Here is a 17,306-nt window from a genome sequence, read left to right on the forward strand (position 1 = left end):
GCGGCCTCGGCCTCTTCCCGCCCGCGGCGCCCTCAAAACGCTACGCGCTTCCTTGTCCCCTACTCGACGCAGCCGCGGCCGGGCATCGGAGCCCCGGGCCCAGCAGCGCCCGCACTCGTACAGGGTCCCCGGAGCCCCGCAAAAAGGTAGCCATTTGCGTTGGCCGGGAATCGAACCCGGGTCAACTGCTTGGAAGGCAGCTATGCTCACCACTATACCACCAACGCGCACGGAACGTTCACTCGTGGGACGCCGGCCTGTACTGCCGCCGTCACCGCCATCACCGCCGTCACCGCCGTCACGCCCCGACCCTCTCTGATGTTTCCCTCGCTTGCCGGCCGCTGTGTGGCGCCCCAGGCGCCACGGAGGTACGTCCCCGCGCCTCACTCGCGCAGGGCCCACGCATGTGCCCTCCTCCGCCGGCGCTCTCGCCTCTCGGGGGCGCTCTCGCCGCCCGGCTGCTCCTGGCCCCGGCTCCACGCTGGAGCCGCCCCTGGGTCGCGGGTCTCCAGCATCCCCCCCGCCCCGCGTTGCCATAGGCTCCGTCCCCTGCGCGCCGCGGCCCGCAGCGACCCAGCCTCATCCGCCTCCCACCGGCCGGGGCGGCCGGGTGTCGCGTCGCCAGGCGCCCGTTCCGCCAGTCGCTGTGGGCGGGTGGGCGGGCGGGCGACGGGCGCTGCAGCGGCGCGTTAGGGCTTCGCTGGGCGGTGACGGTCAGCGCCGGGAAGCAGGAAGGGCGCGGGAAGGGTTTACTGGGCAGCGTCGGGCACAGGTTGGAGCCAGGGCTCCAACGCGGGGCGGAAGGGCGAAAAGAGGGCCCTGAGCGGACAAGGCGCCGGGGACCTGCGACCAAAAGGTGACGCTGCCTCCCCGTCGGGGAATCGAACCCCGGTCTCCCGCGTGACAGGCGGGGATACTCACCACTATACTAACGAGGATGGCACTCTGGTAACTGCGACTCGTCGCCCTGCGCCGTGAAGTCGCCCAGAACGTGCTCGACCCAACACCGAGCCGACCGCGTCCTCCAGTGATGCAGGCGGCAACGGCGAGCCGGACCTCGACCCCAGCCCGTTCCCGCCCCCACCGCGGCTCGGGTGGCGCTGGAACCGCGAGTGCGCGCTGCCTGTCGCCCGCAACGCGGGGCCGCGCCAAGACGCAGAGGCCGGAGACGGCGACTGGGGTCGCCAGGAGGCGCGGGTGGGCGCTCGTCGGTCCGCGGCGCAAGGTGGGCGGGAGGCCGTGGGCTATGGGACCGGGCAGTGGGCTGACCTCAGTGCCGTCGGCCCACGCATGCGTCCCGTCCGTGGGGCCCGCACAGCCGCCAGCCCAGGGCGAGGCCGAGTGAGAACAGGAGTGTCGCGTCGGGTCCCAGCAGGCGAGCGGGGACTTCCGCAGCCTGCGGTCAGGATGGCCGAGCGGTCTAAGGCGCTGCGTTCAGGTCGCAGTCTCCCCTGGAGGCGTGGGTTCGAATCCCACTCCTGACAACCGCCTGACTTTTTGCTCCTTCCAGGCCCACGAGCACCCTTGGCGCCACTGCCACCTCCCGCCTCCACCTTCCACTCTCCGTTCTCCGCCAGGCGCCCAAGGGACTTCGGGTCACGCCTTGGGGTCGCGAAAGGAACGTGGGCCCTCAGCTGCTTTCGCCGCACGCCGTTTGACCTGCTTGGGATCGGGGCGCGGGCCAGGCCTAGTCCGGCCCGGGCCTTGCCTGGCGACACTGACGGACTGACGGCGGCCCTGGCGGGCGAGAAGGGGCTGGGTGGGGCGGCGGGCGAGTCCTCTCCCTTCCAGTCTCCCGCCGCCCCAGAGCCTCTGACGTACCAGGGGCCTCCGTATTAGAGCTCGTGTCCGCCTCCTGCACAAATGGAGGGGTGGGGGGTCGGGAGCGGGGGCCCTTGCGGAGGGCGATAACCAGGGACCCAACCGGAGAGGGAACCTTTGTTGGTGCATGGGTGGTTCAGTGGTAGAATTCTCGCCTGCCACGCGGGAGGCCCGGGTTCGATTCCCGGCCCATGCATTCCCACTGTGACATTTTGGTCCCAACACTGGACTGGAGAGCCACGCCCAGTCGCTCCCACACCTCTCCGGTCCCTGACACCGTCTGAGTCCCTCCTTTCCCCAGAGGGAACGAAACGGCGCCGGAGACTCCACACACCGCCTCTCCACCTCTACAGCTTTTCCCAGCTCCCTGGCTCCTTGCATCCCCACGCCCCCAAAATGAAAACGTGTTGCCACAACCAGGACCAGCGGCTGCTGGTCCCTCTCACCCGACGCCGTGTCCAGATTCCTTCCCACACGTCCACCTGAGGGGCGCCATGGTCCTCCCGCCACTCCCATCCCCATGCGAGAGCACACGTCACCGTGGGGACCCCCCATCACCAGCCCACGGGGACGCACTCGTCCGGACCCAGCTCGGTCAGAAAAGCCACCGCAGGGCTGGCAGCAAGCGCCCCCAGGGGAGGCACTGGGGCTCCGGCGGTGGCCCGACTTGCAGGTGTGGTGTCCTTTCCAACAGCGCCGCCCTCGCCGCCCCTTTCCGGGACCCAGCCCTTGAAGCGGGGGCTTGTCCCCGAGCCGCTGAAATGTCGGGGCAGGCGCCCTGGCCAAGCCAGGGGCACAAGACGCGCGGGCCCCCGGGTTTGCACAACGCAATGGGGAGCAGAGCGCCCGGGGTTTCCCGCTGACGAGAGCAGCTCCAGGTTTGGATAGGAGGCGGCTGCTAGGTCGGGTTGGGCCGGGACAGGGAGGGATCCGGGCAGCCTTCGCGAAGAAAGACAGCGCGCGCGGACTCAAAACAAGGTGCGGGCGAGTTAGGTAGCTCGGGAGGAGGTGGGGGCCAGCGGACACACAAAAAAGAAAGCTTCCCTGACCGGGAATCGAACCCGGGCCGCGGCGGTGAGAGCGCCGAATCCTAACCACTAGACCACCAGGGAGCGACAAGTATGAGCCCGGCTCGCTACACTTCCTGCCCGCCGCCTCCGGGTGGTGGGCTGGCGCTTCTCTGCGCAGCCTCCGCCCCCCGGAGTCCTGCCCGCGCGCCCTGGCCCGCGACAACCTCCCAGCGGCAGGCGCCAACCTGTCCCATGGCCGCGCGCCTGGCGTCTTGGGCGCAGTACTCCCGGGGTTTGCAGGGCCCGGGTCCGGCGGCGCCCGCACGCGCACGCGACGCGAGGGCCCTGGAGCCCCGCAGAACAGCCCTCAGCGTGGGCCGGGAATTTCACCTTATTCCGAGTTACCCGCTTGGAGGGCAGCCATGCCCACCACGGCACCTCCCACGGCACGTGGGCGGGGTCTGCGTGAGTCGCTGGGCTCCACGGCCCGACCGTAGGGCACTCTGCCCACACCGCCTCCCAGCCCCGCCGGGCGCTTCGCCCGCGCGCAGCTCTGCGCCGTCACGGAAGCCTCCGACGGCGCCCAGCGCAGCCACCGCCTCCGCGGGCCCAGCCGGTCCTGGCCCCTGGGCTCCACGACGCCGCCGACTCAGGGAGCGCGGCAGGAATAAAAGCCCATCTGGTGAAGCCGCTGGACAGAGGGCGGAGACAGCAACCAAAAAGTCAGATGGCCTCCCCGTCGGGGAATCGAACCCCGGTCTCCCGCGTGACAGGCGGGGATACTCACCACTATACTAACGAGGACGGCGCGGAAACCCTCTCCCCAACACGTCTGTGGCGACGGGCACCGCCTGCGCCTGCGCCCGCCCCGACCTGGTCGGGATGGCGCCTTCACGCGGGGCCGAGCGGGACGAAGAGGCCCGACAGGGCAAGTGAGGCGCAAGGAGAGGCAGGTGGGCGCCGCGTGGCCGAGAGGCCGTGGGAGGCTCGGCCCGGCCGCGTTCACCCCCGCCGCGCGCGCCTGGTCGTGGTCAGCCGTCCGGCGGCGGCGAGGTTGGCGAGAGCCAGGCGAGCGGCATCACGGGTGCTTCCCGTGTCCTGATGGCGGAGCGGTCCAAGGCGCTGCGTTCGGGTCGCAGTCTCCCCTGGAGGCGTGGGTTCGAATCCCACTCCTGACAGCGCCTCCATTTTTTTGTCTCCACCCGCAAAACCGCGTGTCTGGCCCACCCACGTCCGCCGCAGCCCCGTGCCACCTCGGAGCCTCTTCGAACCGGGGCTGCCGACCCGCAGCCCGGGCCGTGCGCCGGTGGGCTTCTGAATCGACAGCGCCCTCCTGCCGCGCAAGCCGCGCACTACGGAGGAGCGGCCGCTTTACCGTTCTGTCCTACGTGGGTCTTCCCTTCTGTGCAGAGCGTTAGGGGGGCACCCGCCCGGCATTACCACCTTCTTCCTTCTTCTCAGGGACGCCCTGAACTTGTGGGCCTTAGGTTTGGAGCGGTAGTGACCCCCTCCGCGGACCTCAGGGCTGACCCTGACCCGGAGCACTGAACCGCACACCCTGCCTCCCGTGCCCGTTCGGTGACGAGCTCGGGGAGAAAGAAGCACGTCTCCCTGCAGGAGAGGAACCGGCGAGCCCGCAGCCCGATTCGCTGCTGGCATTTCGAAAACACGAGTGGGCCGCCTGCTCGGAAATGGAGTCCGCAGGGGGGAAAGACCCGGAGAAAGGAGACTATTTGGGGGGTCTGTATCAAAGCTTGCCTGGATCCCGCGTTTACCTAGGAATGTGGTTACCCCACGTTTCCCCTTGTTATTAAGCCAACTTGCGGACCTTCTATTAGAGCGGCTGAGAAAGTCCACGGGCATCTCTGATGTCTCCCGAGTCCTCTGCGGGCTCGGCTCGTGTCACCTCGACCCTGGCGCCCTCGCCGGTGACCCCACTCCCTCTCCGGGGCTCGCTCACCCCGCACCCACACTCTCCTCCGGCCCCTGCCAGCCCCCGACGCCGTTCGAGTCCCGCAGCTTGTTGCGGCGACACCCTCATCCCGCCTGTGCCTTTCTCACCTGCCCCGTCCCCAGACTGGCTCCACTGCCTGCCGCCCGAAAACCTCACGCCGCGGCATTGAGGAACCGGGGTCACGGCCTCGGCTGTCCTTTCCCACGAGGGGTTGGGGTCCAGCACGCCACCCGCCGAGGTGTGGCACAGCTCCCTCGGCGCTTGCCCGCCCGCGCTGCGGCCTCCGCGGTCGGGAGCGCCCGTCCCCCCCGTTTCCTCGGACGGCGCGGCACCACCAAGACCGGGAACCTGCCGCGAACCGGCGGTCACGTTTAAGTCAGCGGTGCTCGGCTCAGTCTCTTCGTCTTTACACATGTAGTAGTAGTAGTAGTAGTATGTTTTTGTCTTTACACATTTTAAACCACCTTTAACACTCCCCCCCTGCGGTGTTAGGAAAAGTAACGAAGCGAGGGAGACGGCGGAGGCGCGGGGAAGAGCAGCCGGGCTCTGCTCGGCCCGCGCACCGAGAAGCCCTGCCCCGCCCCGCGCGCGCCTCCGCCCTGCGCGTCACCGGGTCGCCGCGAGCGGGCGCCGTCCGCTCCCCCGGCGGCTCCGCGGCCGCGCTGGGTGTCCCGCGGTTGGCGGAGGGCGTGGGACGGGGGTTAGTGCCTCCGGGGAGACGCCCGGAGAGAAAGACACAGGAGGGAGGAAAGCGAGGTTTTCCTCCACGCGCGTCTCCTAAATTACGCGCCTGTTGGCGTGAGGCGTGTTGCTGTTCTTTCAAATGGGACCCGGCGGTCCTGCGTCTGCCGATCCCCCAGGCCTGATGCTGCTTCGCGCGGGTCTTCCGCTCCTCCGCCCTGGGCGGGGGCGCCGCAGACGAGGGTGCAGGGGCCGGCCTGGCGGGTGCCGTGCGCGGGGACGCGCCGCCGTATGCGGCTAGGGCGCCCTCCGCGGCCACTCCAGCCGGCGGTTTCCGTAGTGTAGTGGTTATCACGTTCGCCTCACACGCGAAAGGTCCCCGGTTCGAAACCGGGCGGAAACAGTCAATTGGTCTTTTCGATTTATTTATTTATTTATTTATTTTTTTTGGCGGGCGCCTGGGGCCCTTTCCCGACCCGGGAATGGAAAGCGCCCTCGGCCGGTCGGCCACTAGTGAACGGTCCGCGGTTCTGCCGGGCCCCTCAGGGCCAAGGTCTGGGTCGGGTCCGCGTCCTGGAAGGCGGGTAGCTTCGGCGTCACGCCCCTCCGCTGGGACCCGCCACTCGGGCTTCCCTCCGCCCTCGCGGCCCGCCCCGCAGGGAATCCCGAAGCCTCCAGTCCTCACCGGGTGGTACTTTCTTTCAGTCAAAAAGTTTTTCTCGCAACCCAACCCATCCCCGCAACACTGTGAACAGATGCCTCAGCAAAGACGACAGAGGGACAGCAGACGGTCCGTCGGAGAGACGCTGGGCGCCGGGGGTCCTCGGGGAAGGCACATCAGAAACGGAGGTTTCCGTGCCCGCGCGCGCGGCAGCCTCGCGGGCGGCTCCGCTCCTCCCGGGTGAGCTCCCGCGGGCGGGAAGGCGCCGGCCGTGCCGCGCCCTGTGCGTGCTGAGCGGCTCCGTTTCCAACCCCCAAAGCTGGAAACCAGCCAAGCACGAGCCAACAGGCGGAGACCGACGCGGCCGGTCCGCCCGCGGAACCTGCACCGGGAAGGAAGAAACAAAGTGGCGATGCGCGCGCCTCCCAGAGCGCGGGTACGGAGTGGAAGAGGCCCAGCCGGAGGAGTCGAGCCCAGACAAAATCGCTGACAGCTGCCTCGGTGTAAATATGAATACGTAGAAATGTCTTCTTTGATATGAACTGTTACTATTTTCTTTGAATGTAAAAGAATTTTTAAAAAATTAAAGCACTGCGAATTTAAAACAAACTCAAACATTTCACAGGAGTTGACGCTCAGCCCTCGATTGTGGGGATGGCTCCACAGGTCTCGCCATGTATCAAAACTGAGCAACGTGTCCGTCTTATTCTTGAACCATTTTTATGGATTGATTTTAGGGAGAGGCGTCAGTTTGCCGTTCCCCTCACTGCTGCGCTCGGCAGCAGACTCCTGCACGCGCCCTGACCAGGTGGAACCCCCGACCTCGGTGCCCTGGGATGCACCGAGCCACAAGCCAGTGCTTGCATATTTTAAATATGTCCAACTTACCACCTGCCAGTGATGCCTCACGATAGCTTTGGAAAACTTAGTATTTCTCAGGAAAAAAATTAACCCTCTGTGAAGCCTGTTCTGGATACCCATATACATACATAACTTTAAGTTTCTTAAATAACAAATATATACTCACTGTAATGATTTTGGGGTGAACCTCAGGTACAGTGTTAATCTCAATTCTCTGCTCTCTACCTGCATGGAGGGTACGAGGCTCTTCTCTTGCTTCAACTTGGTCTCAGTTGATGTTTTTACTTCATCCCTGTCCTCTGCTCCCACCCCCTCTCTAAGGGGTTTGAGCTGTACCTCGAGTCTGCATGGATCTTTGTAAAACGTGCAGTGACTGTGTGCGACTGTTCCTTCACCTGCCTGTCCCCCTCCACGCCGCGCGGGGACTCTGCGGTCTGCCTCGTGGTCTTGCACGGCGCGCCTTTAGTCCGTCGTCTCCATTGTAACTAATTCCACAGCGCGCCCTCCCATTTTACTTTGCTTTGCCCCAAGATGGATGCCAGCTTGTCAGCCGCTCCCTTCTATGACAGGCAATGCCACCGCCTACTCCCTATTAAACAAATATTTACGAAATGCCTGCTGTGTGCCAGGTACTGTTCTAGCCTCTAGTGGTTCCGTAGCTACAGGAGAGTAAAAATAAAACCCTGTCTGGACTTTCCATTCTAGGGCCTGCAGCAGAGAATAACAAGATAAAAGACATACTGCGCTTTTTCCAAGGATGTTAAGGACCGAAGGGGAGAGCGAAGGCGGAAGGACAGGAAATGTCTGGGGGAGCGGACGGCCAAGGAGGGGAAAGCGGAGGTCGCACGTTAACTTCTGAGCTAAAAGCTGGAAGGAGGGAGCAGGGCCTCGGCCGTGGAGCGACCTCGCGGGTGCGCGCCCTGGATGAGGGGCAGCGCGCCCGCGGGTTCGCGGCAGGAGGTAGCCGCTGGGTCCCGGGGGCAGCAAAACAGCCGCGCCGATGTGGACGAGAACGAGCCCGGGACGCGGAGGGCCTTGCAGCACACGGGCGGGACCCGGCCTGCCCTGTGCGCGGGGTGGGAGCCTGGGGAGCGCGTTCTCCTGCGACGCAGGACCGCGCAGCGGCGGCGCGGAGGGGCCCGGAGCCCCCGAGAATCCGCGGCGGCAGCTTCCGGCACCGCGGGTGGGGGCCGGTGGGGCGGCCCGGAAGGCGCTCCTTTTCCACGCACGTCCTTTCCTAGCGTGTGGGTGTTTTTACTACGTCGCGATAGTGCCCTTCCAAAAAGTATCAAAAGTTTTTATGATTAATAAAACAACCCTTAAGAGCACATGGAAAAGGAGGCGTACGTGACCTGACTCAGTGCAGCACACACACTGGTAAAAACCAAGAGGTACCGGGAGAAGGGCAGTCCGCTTACGTAAATTCGAGTAAACTTTGATTACAAAGACAAACTATGGGCACGGCAGTGCGCATTTTCCCCAAGTCCTTCGTCACGAGGATTTCCCCTTCACCTCCCCCGCGGCGCTGGGGCGACCGCGCTTCCGCCGAAGCCGCACCCGCGGCCCAGCCTCGGCCCCGCCCACCGGCCCCGCCCGGCCACACCCGGCCCCGCCCGCGGACCTCAGGCCACGCCCACAGCCCCCGCCGGGGCCCGTGGCTGCCAGATCCCGCGAGTCTGCCCCCCTCGTCTCCGGCCCGTTGGCGTGAAAGGCTTCGGCCCCGCGGAGGCCTGGGGCGCCCCTGGGGACGCCGGTTCGCCGGGTGACGCGCGCTTCCCGGCAGGTGCCGCCCGGTCGCTCGGCATCGGGCCTGGCGCTCTGTCGTTGCGTCACTTCGGCGACCCCGCGGGTACCCAGGGCGCAGACGTCACGAACGCCCGGCCGACCGCGCACGAGCCCGAGGCCACCGGGCGGGGACGCGGCCTGACCCACTCCCCGGCCGACCTGACGGTCCGCAGCCCCTTCCCATCGCAGCGCAGCGCGAGCCCAGCGCCGCGCAGAACGCACGTAGCCTCGGCGCCCGGGAGCAGCAGCTGCGAAAGGCGAGGCTAGTGCGGGGGCGCGAGCCCCGCCCGCCTGGGCAGAGAGTCGGGAAGGGCGACGCCCCGGGGCAGCTGGGCGGGGGCAGCGCCCGCGGCGAGTCGCCCTCACGCGTACACGGCGGCCTTCCTGGCGCCCCCTGCAGGACGCCCTCGGATCCTGCAGTGGACCCCCGAGCGGGGCCGTGCGCGGAGGGAGCCGAGCCGCCCGCCCCGAGGGAGTGGACAGAGGACGCTCCGTGGCTGGGAGGCGAGAACTTCCTCGGTCCGAGGCAGCCGCGCTGGGCGTGGGGGGCGTGGGATGGAGAGGAGACGGGTCCTGCACACGTGTAATTCCCACCTAGTTCCAAAGGAAGACAGACTAGAGCAAAAATAGAGACCGCGTCAGCCCTAAAAAGCTCCGTGCGCAGCAAACCGTCAGCAAAATGAAAAGGCAGCCTAGTGAATGGGAGAAAACGTTTGCAAGTCATGTATCTGATAAACGGTTACCATCCAAAATACTCATATAAAAAGCTCAAACAACTCAAAACTGCTACTGCTGCTGCTAATACTACTACTACTAATTGATTAAAAAATGAACCAGGGATCTGAGTAGACATTTTTCCAAAGGAGACATCTGTAGGTGGCCAACGTGAAAAGATGCTCAGCATCATTAATCATCAGGGGAATGAAAATCGGAACCCCCGTGAGAGACCACCTCACAGGTGTCAGAATGGCTACTGCCGAAGAGGCAGGAAATAATAAGAATTGGGGAGGATGTGGAGAAAGGGTGCTGTTCGTGGGAACGTGAATTGGGGCGGCCTCTGTAGAAAACAATGTGGAGGCTCCTCAAAAAATGGGAAGTAGGACTACCATATGGCCCAGCAAATCCTACATTTGGGTAGTCATCCAAAGAAAAGCACCGATTCAAAAAGAGAGATGCACCCCGTGTTCGTCGAAGCGTTCTTTCCCAGAGCCAAGACGCAGAAACCACCTGAGCGTCCATCGACAGACGGATGGAGGCAGGAGGCGGCGCACACTCAGTGGACGACGATCCAGCCATGACAAGGACACAGTCTTGCCACTTCTGCACACACGCGTGGGCCTTGAGGGCACTGCGCTAAGTGAAAAGAAGTCAGAGAAAGACAAACACCACCCGATCCCACTGCATAAGAAGTTAGATTCCATAGGATCAGAGCATGAACTTAGGAAACTAGACTGTGTTCCGCGACCGCTGCTTTTTGTATTCCCGTTGCAAACTGTGAGGAAGGTCGGAGACGCAGGCAGAGGTGGCAACTCTCCCTCGGCCTCTGCAGGGCGGTCCGTTCCCCACAGAGGGCGCTGTCCACCGCGGAGGCCGGACGGGCCGAGGGTGGCCCGGCACACGGCCTCTCCCCTCGCGCCCCGGAGGCCGCCTGGGACGAGGGCCGCGCTCTGGCCGCTGCCGCCGGCACCTGCGCTCGCCGCCGCCTCACGTCAGCGGTTACGGAGGAGGCCGGGCTCGCCCCTCCACGGGCCCCACGGCGCTGGGGGCGCCAGACCCTCCCCGCCCGGCACGACACCTCCCCCGGGCCCCGCCCCGCGCCGACGCCGCGGGGGCCCCTCCCCGCGCGCCGGACGGCGCGCTCGCGCCTCCTTCCGGCCGCAGGTCGTGGGAACCGCCCGCCGAGCGGAAGCTGAGGTTTCTTCCCGACGCCAAGCTGAGTCACCCAGACCCTCTCGGCTCCCGGGGCCGCGCGCGCCTCTTTTCCCCGCTGCCCTCTGACCCTTGGCCGGCGCCGGCTCCGCTCGGCGTCCCCACGCCCGACGCCGACCCCGAGGGACCGCAGGCTGTGGCCGCGGCGGGCCGCGGGCTCGGATCCGCCTGCGCGGCGGGGCTGGGGCTCGTCCCCCGCGAGCAGGAGGCTGGTCCCGAGGAGGAAAGCACCGGGAACGTGCGCCGGTGGCCTGTTTACGTGGCTCGCGTAGTGCAGCCGACTGCCTCTTCCAAAACAGTTGTGAAAAAGAGAATTCATTTGTTAATGTGAGGCTTTGCTTTCATTTTATAATTATGTAAATTATTTACATGGTTCCAAAATCGACTCTGCAAAACGGGGCACATTCGAAGAAGTTTATCTTCTACGCGCCCTTCCCCTCTTATCCCTTTTTCCCCCCTGAAGGTGATCGCTGTTGAATTACGCCATTTAATTTTCCATCAGCTTTGTATCAGAAATACAGACCCTTCCACCTCCCTCTCTGATGAGCAATAGCACACTGTGCGTGCGCCCTACGCCTCGCTTCATTCACATGAAAGTGCGCCCTGAGCAGGGCCCCAGCGCAGCGTAGGACCCATTGTTCCTCAAGTTGCCTTACGCTCCGCCGGGCGGGGGCGGGGCTCCGTGGTCGTCACTGGCCTGCGGGCCCTTTCCCGTCCGCAGCTGTTACGGTAACGCTGCGTTGCCAGACCGTCTTGGGGACCATTTTCTGCAAGTGGGGCCGCTTCACGAACGGCCACCGCCACTGCCGCGTTCGCGTCCTGTGGCTTCCCCCACGTTTCCTGTCTCCCCAGGGAGGCCTGGCAGCCGCGCCAGTCGCGTGGGTTTCCGTTTGCACTTTTAAAAAGTTACGGGCAATCAATGGTGAACATCTTTTCGTAGGTGACCAGCAGTTTGTCTTGCTCTCTGATATGCCCGGTTATATATCTAGCCCAGTTTTCTGTAGGGTTATTAGTCTCTTTCTTCTGTATTTTTAAAAGCTTTTTAAAAACCAGAGATATCAACACTTTGCAACAGAATTTTTTTTCTCAGTTGCCTTTTTGCTTTTTTCGTATTAAAACTCATTAATCTGCTTTTGTGGATATCATCGTATTTCTTTCACCTTCGGCCCATTCATACGATGGGTTACGCTCATGGACGCCCTAACTTGACTGCCCGGCCTTGCATTCATCACTCGGTCAGGAATTTTTTTTTTTTTTTTTTTTTTAACTCGAAGATCTAATTGCCTGTATTAAGCAATTCGTGAACTGGGCAGCATCCCACTGAGCGATAGAAGGGTGTTCCCATAATTTTTTTAAACATGCTGTTTCGTTCTACTTCCAAATGTTTTATACATTTTTGCATCAGCATTAATAAATGAAATTAATCTACAGTGTTCCTTTTTGTTACAGTCTTTGTCAGGGTTCCAAAATGCAGATTTGGGACTCAATATTACACTTTTCATAACATGAATTTGGGAGTTTTCTTTTTGTCTGATCTAGAATACTTTAATAAGTTAAATTTTTCTTTTTTAAGTTTGATAGAATCCTCTAGTGTAACTCTCTGGGCCTGTCTTGTTTTATGGGAGAACCTCAGTTCTTTTATGTGAAGTGGTCTGTTTAGACTTTCTTTCACCCCAGGGGTCAATTTTGTTAAATTGTCTTTCTCCAAAATTATCCGTTTAATGTAGATTTTCAAATATATCTGCATAGAATATTTTTACTATTGTGTCTCTTTATTTCTAATTTCATGTATTGTGCGGCCGCCCTTTCCCTGAGTAATTTAGTTGTTATCAATTTTTTTCAAAGAAACTATTAGTGCTATTTTTGTTGTTGTTTTCAAACCCCACTAATCTCTGTTATTCTTTCTGCGAATTTCTTTTTTCTTCTGTTATTGGGTTTACTTTTATGCCCTTAGTTTTTTTAGTATGTTTATTCACATATTTTTACTTTCATTCATGTAGGTATTTAATATTATAAATCCTTATATAACAGTGATTTAAACTATTTCCCATAAATTCTGGTTTTCATTATTACTATTTTCAAAAAATTGTTTGAATTTTCCCTTTCACCCAAAAGTAAAAGCATGTTTTTAAATTTCTCCTCATGAGAGCCTTTTCTGGTTAGTGATTGTTAATATCTAATTATATTACTTTGTGGCCAAAAAACACTATTTATATTATTTCTTCCCTTTGGACTTTACTGAGATTTTCTTCATGGCCTAAGATGTGATTATGCCACATTTTTGTGATTGTTTTCATCTTATATGAATTTTTTAAAAAGTAAGTTGTTATGAAGGTTCAGAGTTTAATATGTATTAAATTCACCTTATTTACTATGTTTAGGTCTTTTGTACCCTTCCTAGTTTCTTCCTCACTATCTTCCTCCACCTGGGGTTGCTGGTGCGTCCCTCTCCCATAGTAAATGTGATTCTTTGTCTTTCTAATTGTGGTAAAAAAAAAAATTTCTTGATCTCTTTTAAAACTTCTTAGGATTCTTGAATAATTACAATTACAACCCCTCCTTGACTTAAAAAAAAAAGAAAATCTGCTACATTTTTTTAGTTGCTTATTTTTAGCTTTCCTGCATCTCTTTATTTCATGTGTGTTTCTTTTATGCAGCAGAGCGTTGGATTTTGTTTTGTTCGTCGATGTAAAAATAATTTTAACAGGTGGTGCGAGCCCACTTATAAATGCATTGATGTGGCCCGTACGTGCGGCCTCAGATCTGCCCGTTCTGCGACCTATTCATCTATGCAGGGGGTTTCACCAGTGACCCATTTCATTTGCTTCTTCATCCCCACTTCCCCCTTTTAAACATACTTCCTGGATTTAGGAAGAGTGTGTATTTCGTTCTAATGGTTACCTTTATGCGAATACTTTTATACAATACATACGTCCTCTCTTTTGCGCTATCGTCTACGTGAGCGTATGTGACAATAGAATAAACGTGAATACATATCGGTCTCTGCCCCAATGCTTTTTGGCAGAGAGCTCCTAAAACTGTTGCAATTTCCCAGGGATAGATGAGTCTTTGTTCCAATGAGGTGACTCTGGATGGCTCCCACATGGGGGCTGGTCACCTGAAAGGCCAGGCCATGATTAGAAGCTTCGAATTTTTCAGCCCCGCCTGCATTCTCCAGAGTGGGCACAGAAGCTGGAAATGGAGTTAAGGACCCTACGCCTATGCGAGGAAGCTGAGAGCATAGGATTCTGAGAGCTTCCAGGGGGCTGAACACGTGCAGGTGTGGGGATTGGGGAGGCCCCGCCCTCCGCATGTCTCCCAGTTGGATGGTCACCTGTGCCGGTTACATTAATGTTTTCTTGAGTTCTGTGAGCTGCCCTAGCAAATCAGTTGGACCCGGGGAGGGGGTCATGGGAACTGGTCAGAGGCACAAGTGACAGCGGGACTTCAATGGCATCTGAGGTTGCAGGACTGAGCCCCTGACCTGATGCTCCCTCCGGGTGTCAGGGTTGAGCTAAACGGTGTCACAGGGTCGCTTGGTGTGAGGAAAACCCCATGCTCACGGTGCCCGGAGCGCAGCTGCCCACCTGCCTCGTCCAGCCAACAACGCACCTGCGACTCCAGGGAAGGATGAGGACAAGGTCCAGGGACAAGACATGCTCTTCTTACGGGCCCAGCTCTTGAGTCGAAAGCTTTGGAAACATTTCCTCTTGTTGCCGTGAGGGGAAGGGGCAGCAGGGTACCCTAGAACAGGTCTCTCTCTACTCGCTGGCCGGCAGCCCTGGAACCACGGCTTGTCACCTGTCACCGTGGCAGGGACCTCATCCAAAGCTCCCTGCGAGCTGTTCCGAGCAGGCCAGTTACGCTGGAAAAGAAGACAGGGCCGCAGTTCAGCGGATTTCCTCGAGGGCTTCCTCCCAGCTTCCGGGAAATGGTGGGGGCGGTACCGGCGAGGAAGCGGGGGAGGAGCCGGACCGGGCCTCCGCGGTTGCCAGGCAACCAGGGTAAACAGCAGACTCGCGGACCATGGCCACCAACTACAGCGCGAACCAGGTGAGCGCTCTGCCCGCGTCCCTCGCAGGCGCGGTCTTGCCCCCTGGGGTCGGCCTGGCCTCGGGGCCGGCGCCCCCAGGATCCGGTGGCGGGCAGAGGGCGGGCGGCCGACAGCGGGGAGCCTGCACTTCTCAGCCCCCCGGCGGGGCCGGCCTGCAGGGTCTCAGCCGGCGGCCGGGGCCCGGGACCAACCCTTGGAGGTTTTCTTGGCCAAGCGACAACATCAGAGTTGTCGTGCAGGCTCTTGGGTTAATGGCAGAAAACCCAACATTCCCAAAATGTAACCACTGAGAGCGATTCTTACGCAGCACTAACGCAAAGATTTAAATTCCTTCGGAAGAAACACTTTGCTTAACTGAGATACAAAGTGAGCGTCCCCTTTCATCAAACGCGTTGCAAGCGACAAGCGCATCTCTAATTTTCTGGTAGCGACATAAAGTTCTCTAATGAGTTAAGTATTTCATTTAGCCCAATAAATCTAAAATACGTCAATACTTAATCGACCTTTTAAAAGTTGTAATCGGATGTTTTACGTTCCCTTCTGCGTACTGTCTTTAAAATCCCATGTGTCTGATGTGGACAAAGCGCCTCGCTGCGGGTGTAGCGCTTCCCATGCTCGACAGCGGCCGCCTGCGGCGCAGGCCTCCGCGGCGCGACGCGCACTTAGACCCGACAGGCTGCGTGCTCGCTGAAGCCCGCACGGCCGTTCAGGCCTGTGTCCTCTGATCTGAAGAGCGGGCCGCATGGGCTCCCGGGCTTGGGGTCTGGCGGCCTCACGGGGTGCCCGCCCCTCTCCCTGCAGTACGAAGAGGCCTTCTCCCCGAAGCACCTGCGGAACTGGGCTCCCCCCAGGCCCACGAAGCAGGTACCTGCCGGCCCCGCCCCGGCCGGCTCCGCTCTCCTCTCCCCGCAAGCTCCGTGGGTGCTCTTGTTTGCCCCGCCCCTCCCCCACCCCACCCCACCCCACCCCTCCGCCCCGGCCCCGCCCCCTCCTCGGACCCTGGGTGGCCCGCCCCGCCCCCCGCCCCTCTCCCGGCTCCCCAGCACCTCTCCCCCCTCTCCGCCCAGAGCATCCCGTCCCACGAAGGCTACACTCAGATTATCGCTAACGACCGCGGTCACCTGCTGCCTTCCGTGCCGCGTTCCAAGGTAAGACGCTGCTCCATCCGCACCGACTGGGGCATGACGGGGAGCGTGCAATCTCCTGCCGCCGGAGCTCCACGTAACCCACGCTGGGACACGAGTGCCCCGGACCTCCGGCCGCCTCCGGCCGCCCCCGGCAGGGCTGGTGGAGCAGGCGACCAGAGCGCCCTCCCTGCTGCCGGCCGAGGGCGCAGCACCAGGGTAACCCGAGGGGTGGTGGGCGGTGCCTTCGGCCTGGTTTCCTTCCCTCCCGCCCCAGGGTAAAGGCAGGAAAGAAGGCAGACTCGGGCCCCGCCCTCGGGTCGGCCTCTGAGAGCGAGGAGCGCCGCTGAGGGGCGCTGCCGTCCCCCTTCCAGGCGAGCCCCTGGGGCTCCTTCCTGGGCACCTGGCAGATGCCGCTCAAGATCCCCCCCGCGCGCGTGACGCTCACGTCCCGAACGGCTGCCGGCGCTGCCTCCCTCACCGCGTGGATGCGGAAAAACCCCGACTTCCTCAAGGCCTCGGACGGGCTGCGTCCGGAAATCCTCGGCAAGGTGCCCGTTCCCCACGCCGCCCCTCCAACCGCTCCGTCTCCACTCCGACTTCGCCCCCGCCCGTTGCGCCCCCGCCTCCCGGCAGGGGGACCTCCTGCCCCACAGCACAAAGCGATGCTGACCTGAGCTCCAGGGGAGGCAGAGGCGCCAGCTCGTCTACCTCTCGAGGGGAGAGGGACGTAGGAGTCTGAGCGGGCTGGGCACGAGCGAGGCCTGACCAGGCTGCCCTCCCTCTCACCGCCGGCAGCCCCGGGACCCGGACGGCGCGCCCCGGAACCCCGGACAACAAGCAGCAAGTCCAGCCACGAGTCCTTGCTGCCCGGACGCGCCCCAGAGCCCACACCCCTCTGCAGGTCACACTCCGGGTCCCGGAAGCCCAGCCCCCTCTCCTGGGAGCCCCGCTGGGAGCCCCTGTGCCTCGGACCTGGGCAGGTGCTATCCAGCGGGGGCCCAGAGGTGCCCACCTGGGACCCCTGGGGGGACCCACTGAGGAAACCTTTCTACAGAGTGAAGTCATGCGCGAGACCCCAGCCAGGGAGAACACGGGGATAAAGGCAAATTTGGAAAATAAACATCATTTGACTCAGGGATTTGGACTTTTCCTCCCACTCCGGCTGCCTCTCATCCCCGGGGAGGAGGGCGGGGTGGGGGGGGGCATGCGCCGAGGCCTGGGGGGACCCTCTGTGCTCGGATCCAGTCGGCCACATTCCAGGAGCGGCCAAGGGGAAGCTGGTCTGAGTCACAGCACCCCACCCACCCTGGTCTGTCCTCCCGCGGGCCCGGGGTCAACGCCGGGGTCAGCGGGACCACCCCGCAGCAGCGTATGCCTGCGTTTGGACAAGGTGGGACAGGTATGCCAGGCCACGGGGGAGCCT

The 17,306-nt window shown here is 61.3% G+C and overlaps 1 protein-coding gene and 8 non-coding genes across 9 annotated transcripts; 5 read left to right on the forward strand and 4 right to left on the reverse strand.

Moving 5' to 3' along the window:
• Positions 1-155: 155 nt before the first annotated feature.
• On the reverse strand, positions 156-227 carry TRNAG-UCC (transfer RNA glycine (anticodon UCC)). The gene has a single exon. It is a non-coding gene; the product is annotated as a tRNA-Gly (tRNA).
• A 639-nt stretch (positions 228-866) lies between these two features.
• Positions 867-938, reverse strand: TRNAD-GUC (transfer RNA aspartic acid (anticodon GUC)). Its single transcript has one exon. It is a non-coding gene; the product is annotated as a tRNA-Asp (tRNA).
• A 463-nt stretch (positions 939-1,401) lies between these two features.
• Positions 1,402-1,484, forward strand: TRNAL-CAG (transfer RNA leucine (anticodon CAG)). Its single transcript has one exon. It is a non-coding gene; the product is annotated as a tRNA-Leu (tRNA).
• Positions 1,485-1,946: 462 nt separating this feature from the next.
• TRNAG-GCC (transfer RNA glycine (anticodon GCC)) lies at positions 1,947-2,017 on the forward strand. The gene has a single exon. It is a non-coding gene; the product is annotated as a tRNA-Gly (tRNA).
• An 844-nt stretch (positions 2,018-2,861) lies between these two features.
• Positions 2,862-2,933, reverse strand: TRNAE-CUC (transfer RNA glutamic acid (anticodon CUC)). Its single transcript has one exon. It is a non-coding gene; the product is annotated as a tRNA-Glu (tRNA).
• Positions 2,934-3,563: 630 nt separating this feature from the next.
• TRNAD-GUC (transfer RNA aspartic acid (anticodon GUC)) lies at positions 3,564-3,635 on the reverse strand. The gene has a single exon. It is a non-coding gene; the product is annotated as a tRNA-Asp (tRNA).
• A 291-nt stretch (positions 3,636-3,926) lies between these two features.
• TRNAP-CGG (transfer RNA proline (anticodon CGG)) lies at positions 3,927-4,009 on the forward strand. The gene has a single exon. It is a non-coding gene; the product is annotated as a tRNA-Pro (tRNA).
• Positions 4,010-5,796: 1,787 nt separating this feature from the next.
• TRNAV-CAC (transfer RNA valine (anticodon CAC)) lies at positions 5,797-5,869 on the forward strand. Its single transcript has one exon. It is a non-coding gene; the product is annotated as a tRNA-Val (tRNA).
• Positions 5,870-14,728: 8,859 nt separating this feature from the next.
• CFAP126 (cilia and flagella associated protein 126) lies at positions 14,729-16,958 on the forward strand. Its single transcript, XM_054587855.1, has 5 exons — positions 14,729-14,755; positions 15,558-15,620; positions 15,824-15,904; positions 16,255-16,431; positions 16,679-16,958. Exons 1-5 carry the CDS (start codon positions 14,729-14,731, stop codon positions 16,919-16,921), a joined length of 591 nt encoding a protein of 196 aa, XP_054443830.1. The 3' UTR covers positions 16,922-16,958.
• The last annotated feature ends 348 nt before the right edge of the window (positions 16,959-17,306 follow it).

The sequence above is a fragment of the Pteronotus mesoamericanus genome, unplaced genomic scaffold (assembly GCF_021234165.1).
Source record: "Pteronotus mesoamericanus isolate MK-2021 breed Mesoamerican mustached bat unplaced genomic scaffold, CSHL_Meso_final scaffold_1186, whole genome shotgun sequence".
Taxonomy (NCBI): domain Eukaryota; kingdom Metazoa; phylum Chordata; class Mammalia; order Chiroptera; family Mormoopidae; genus Pteronotus; species Pteronotus mesoamericanus.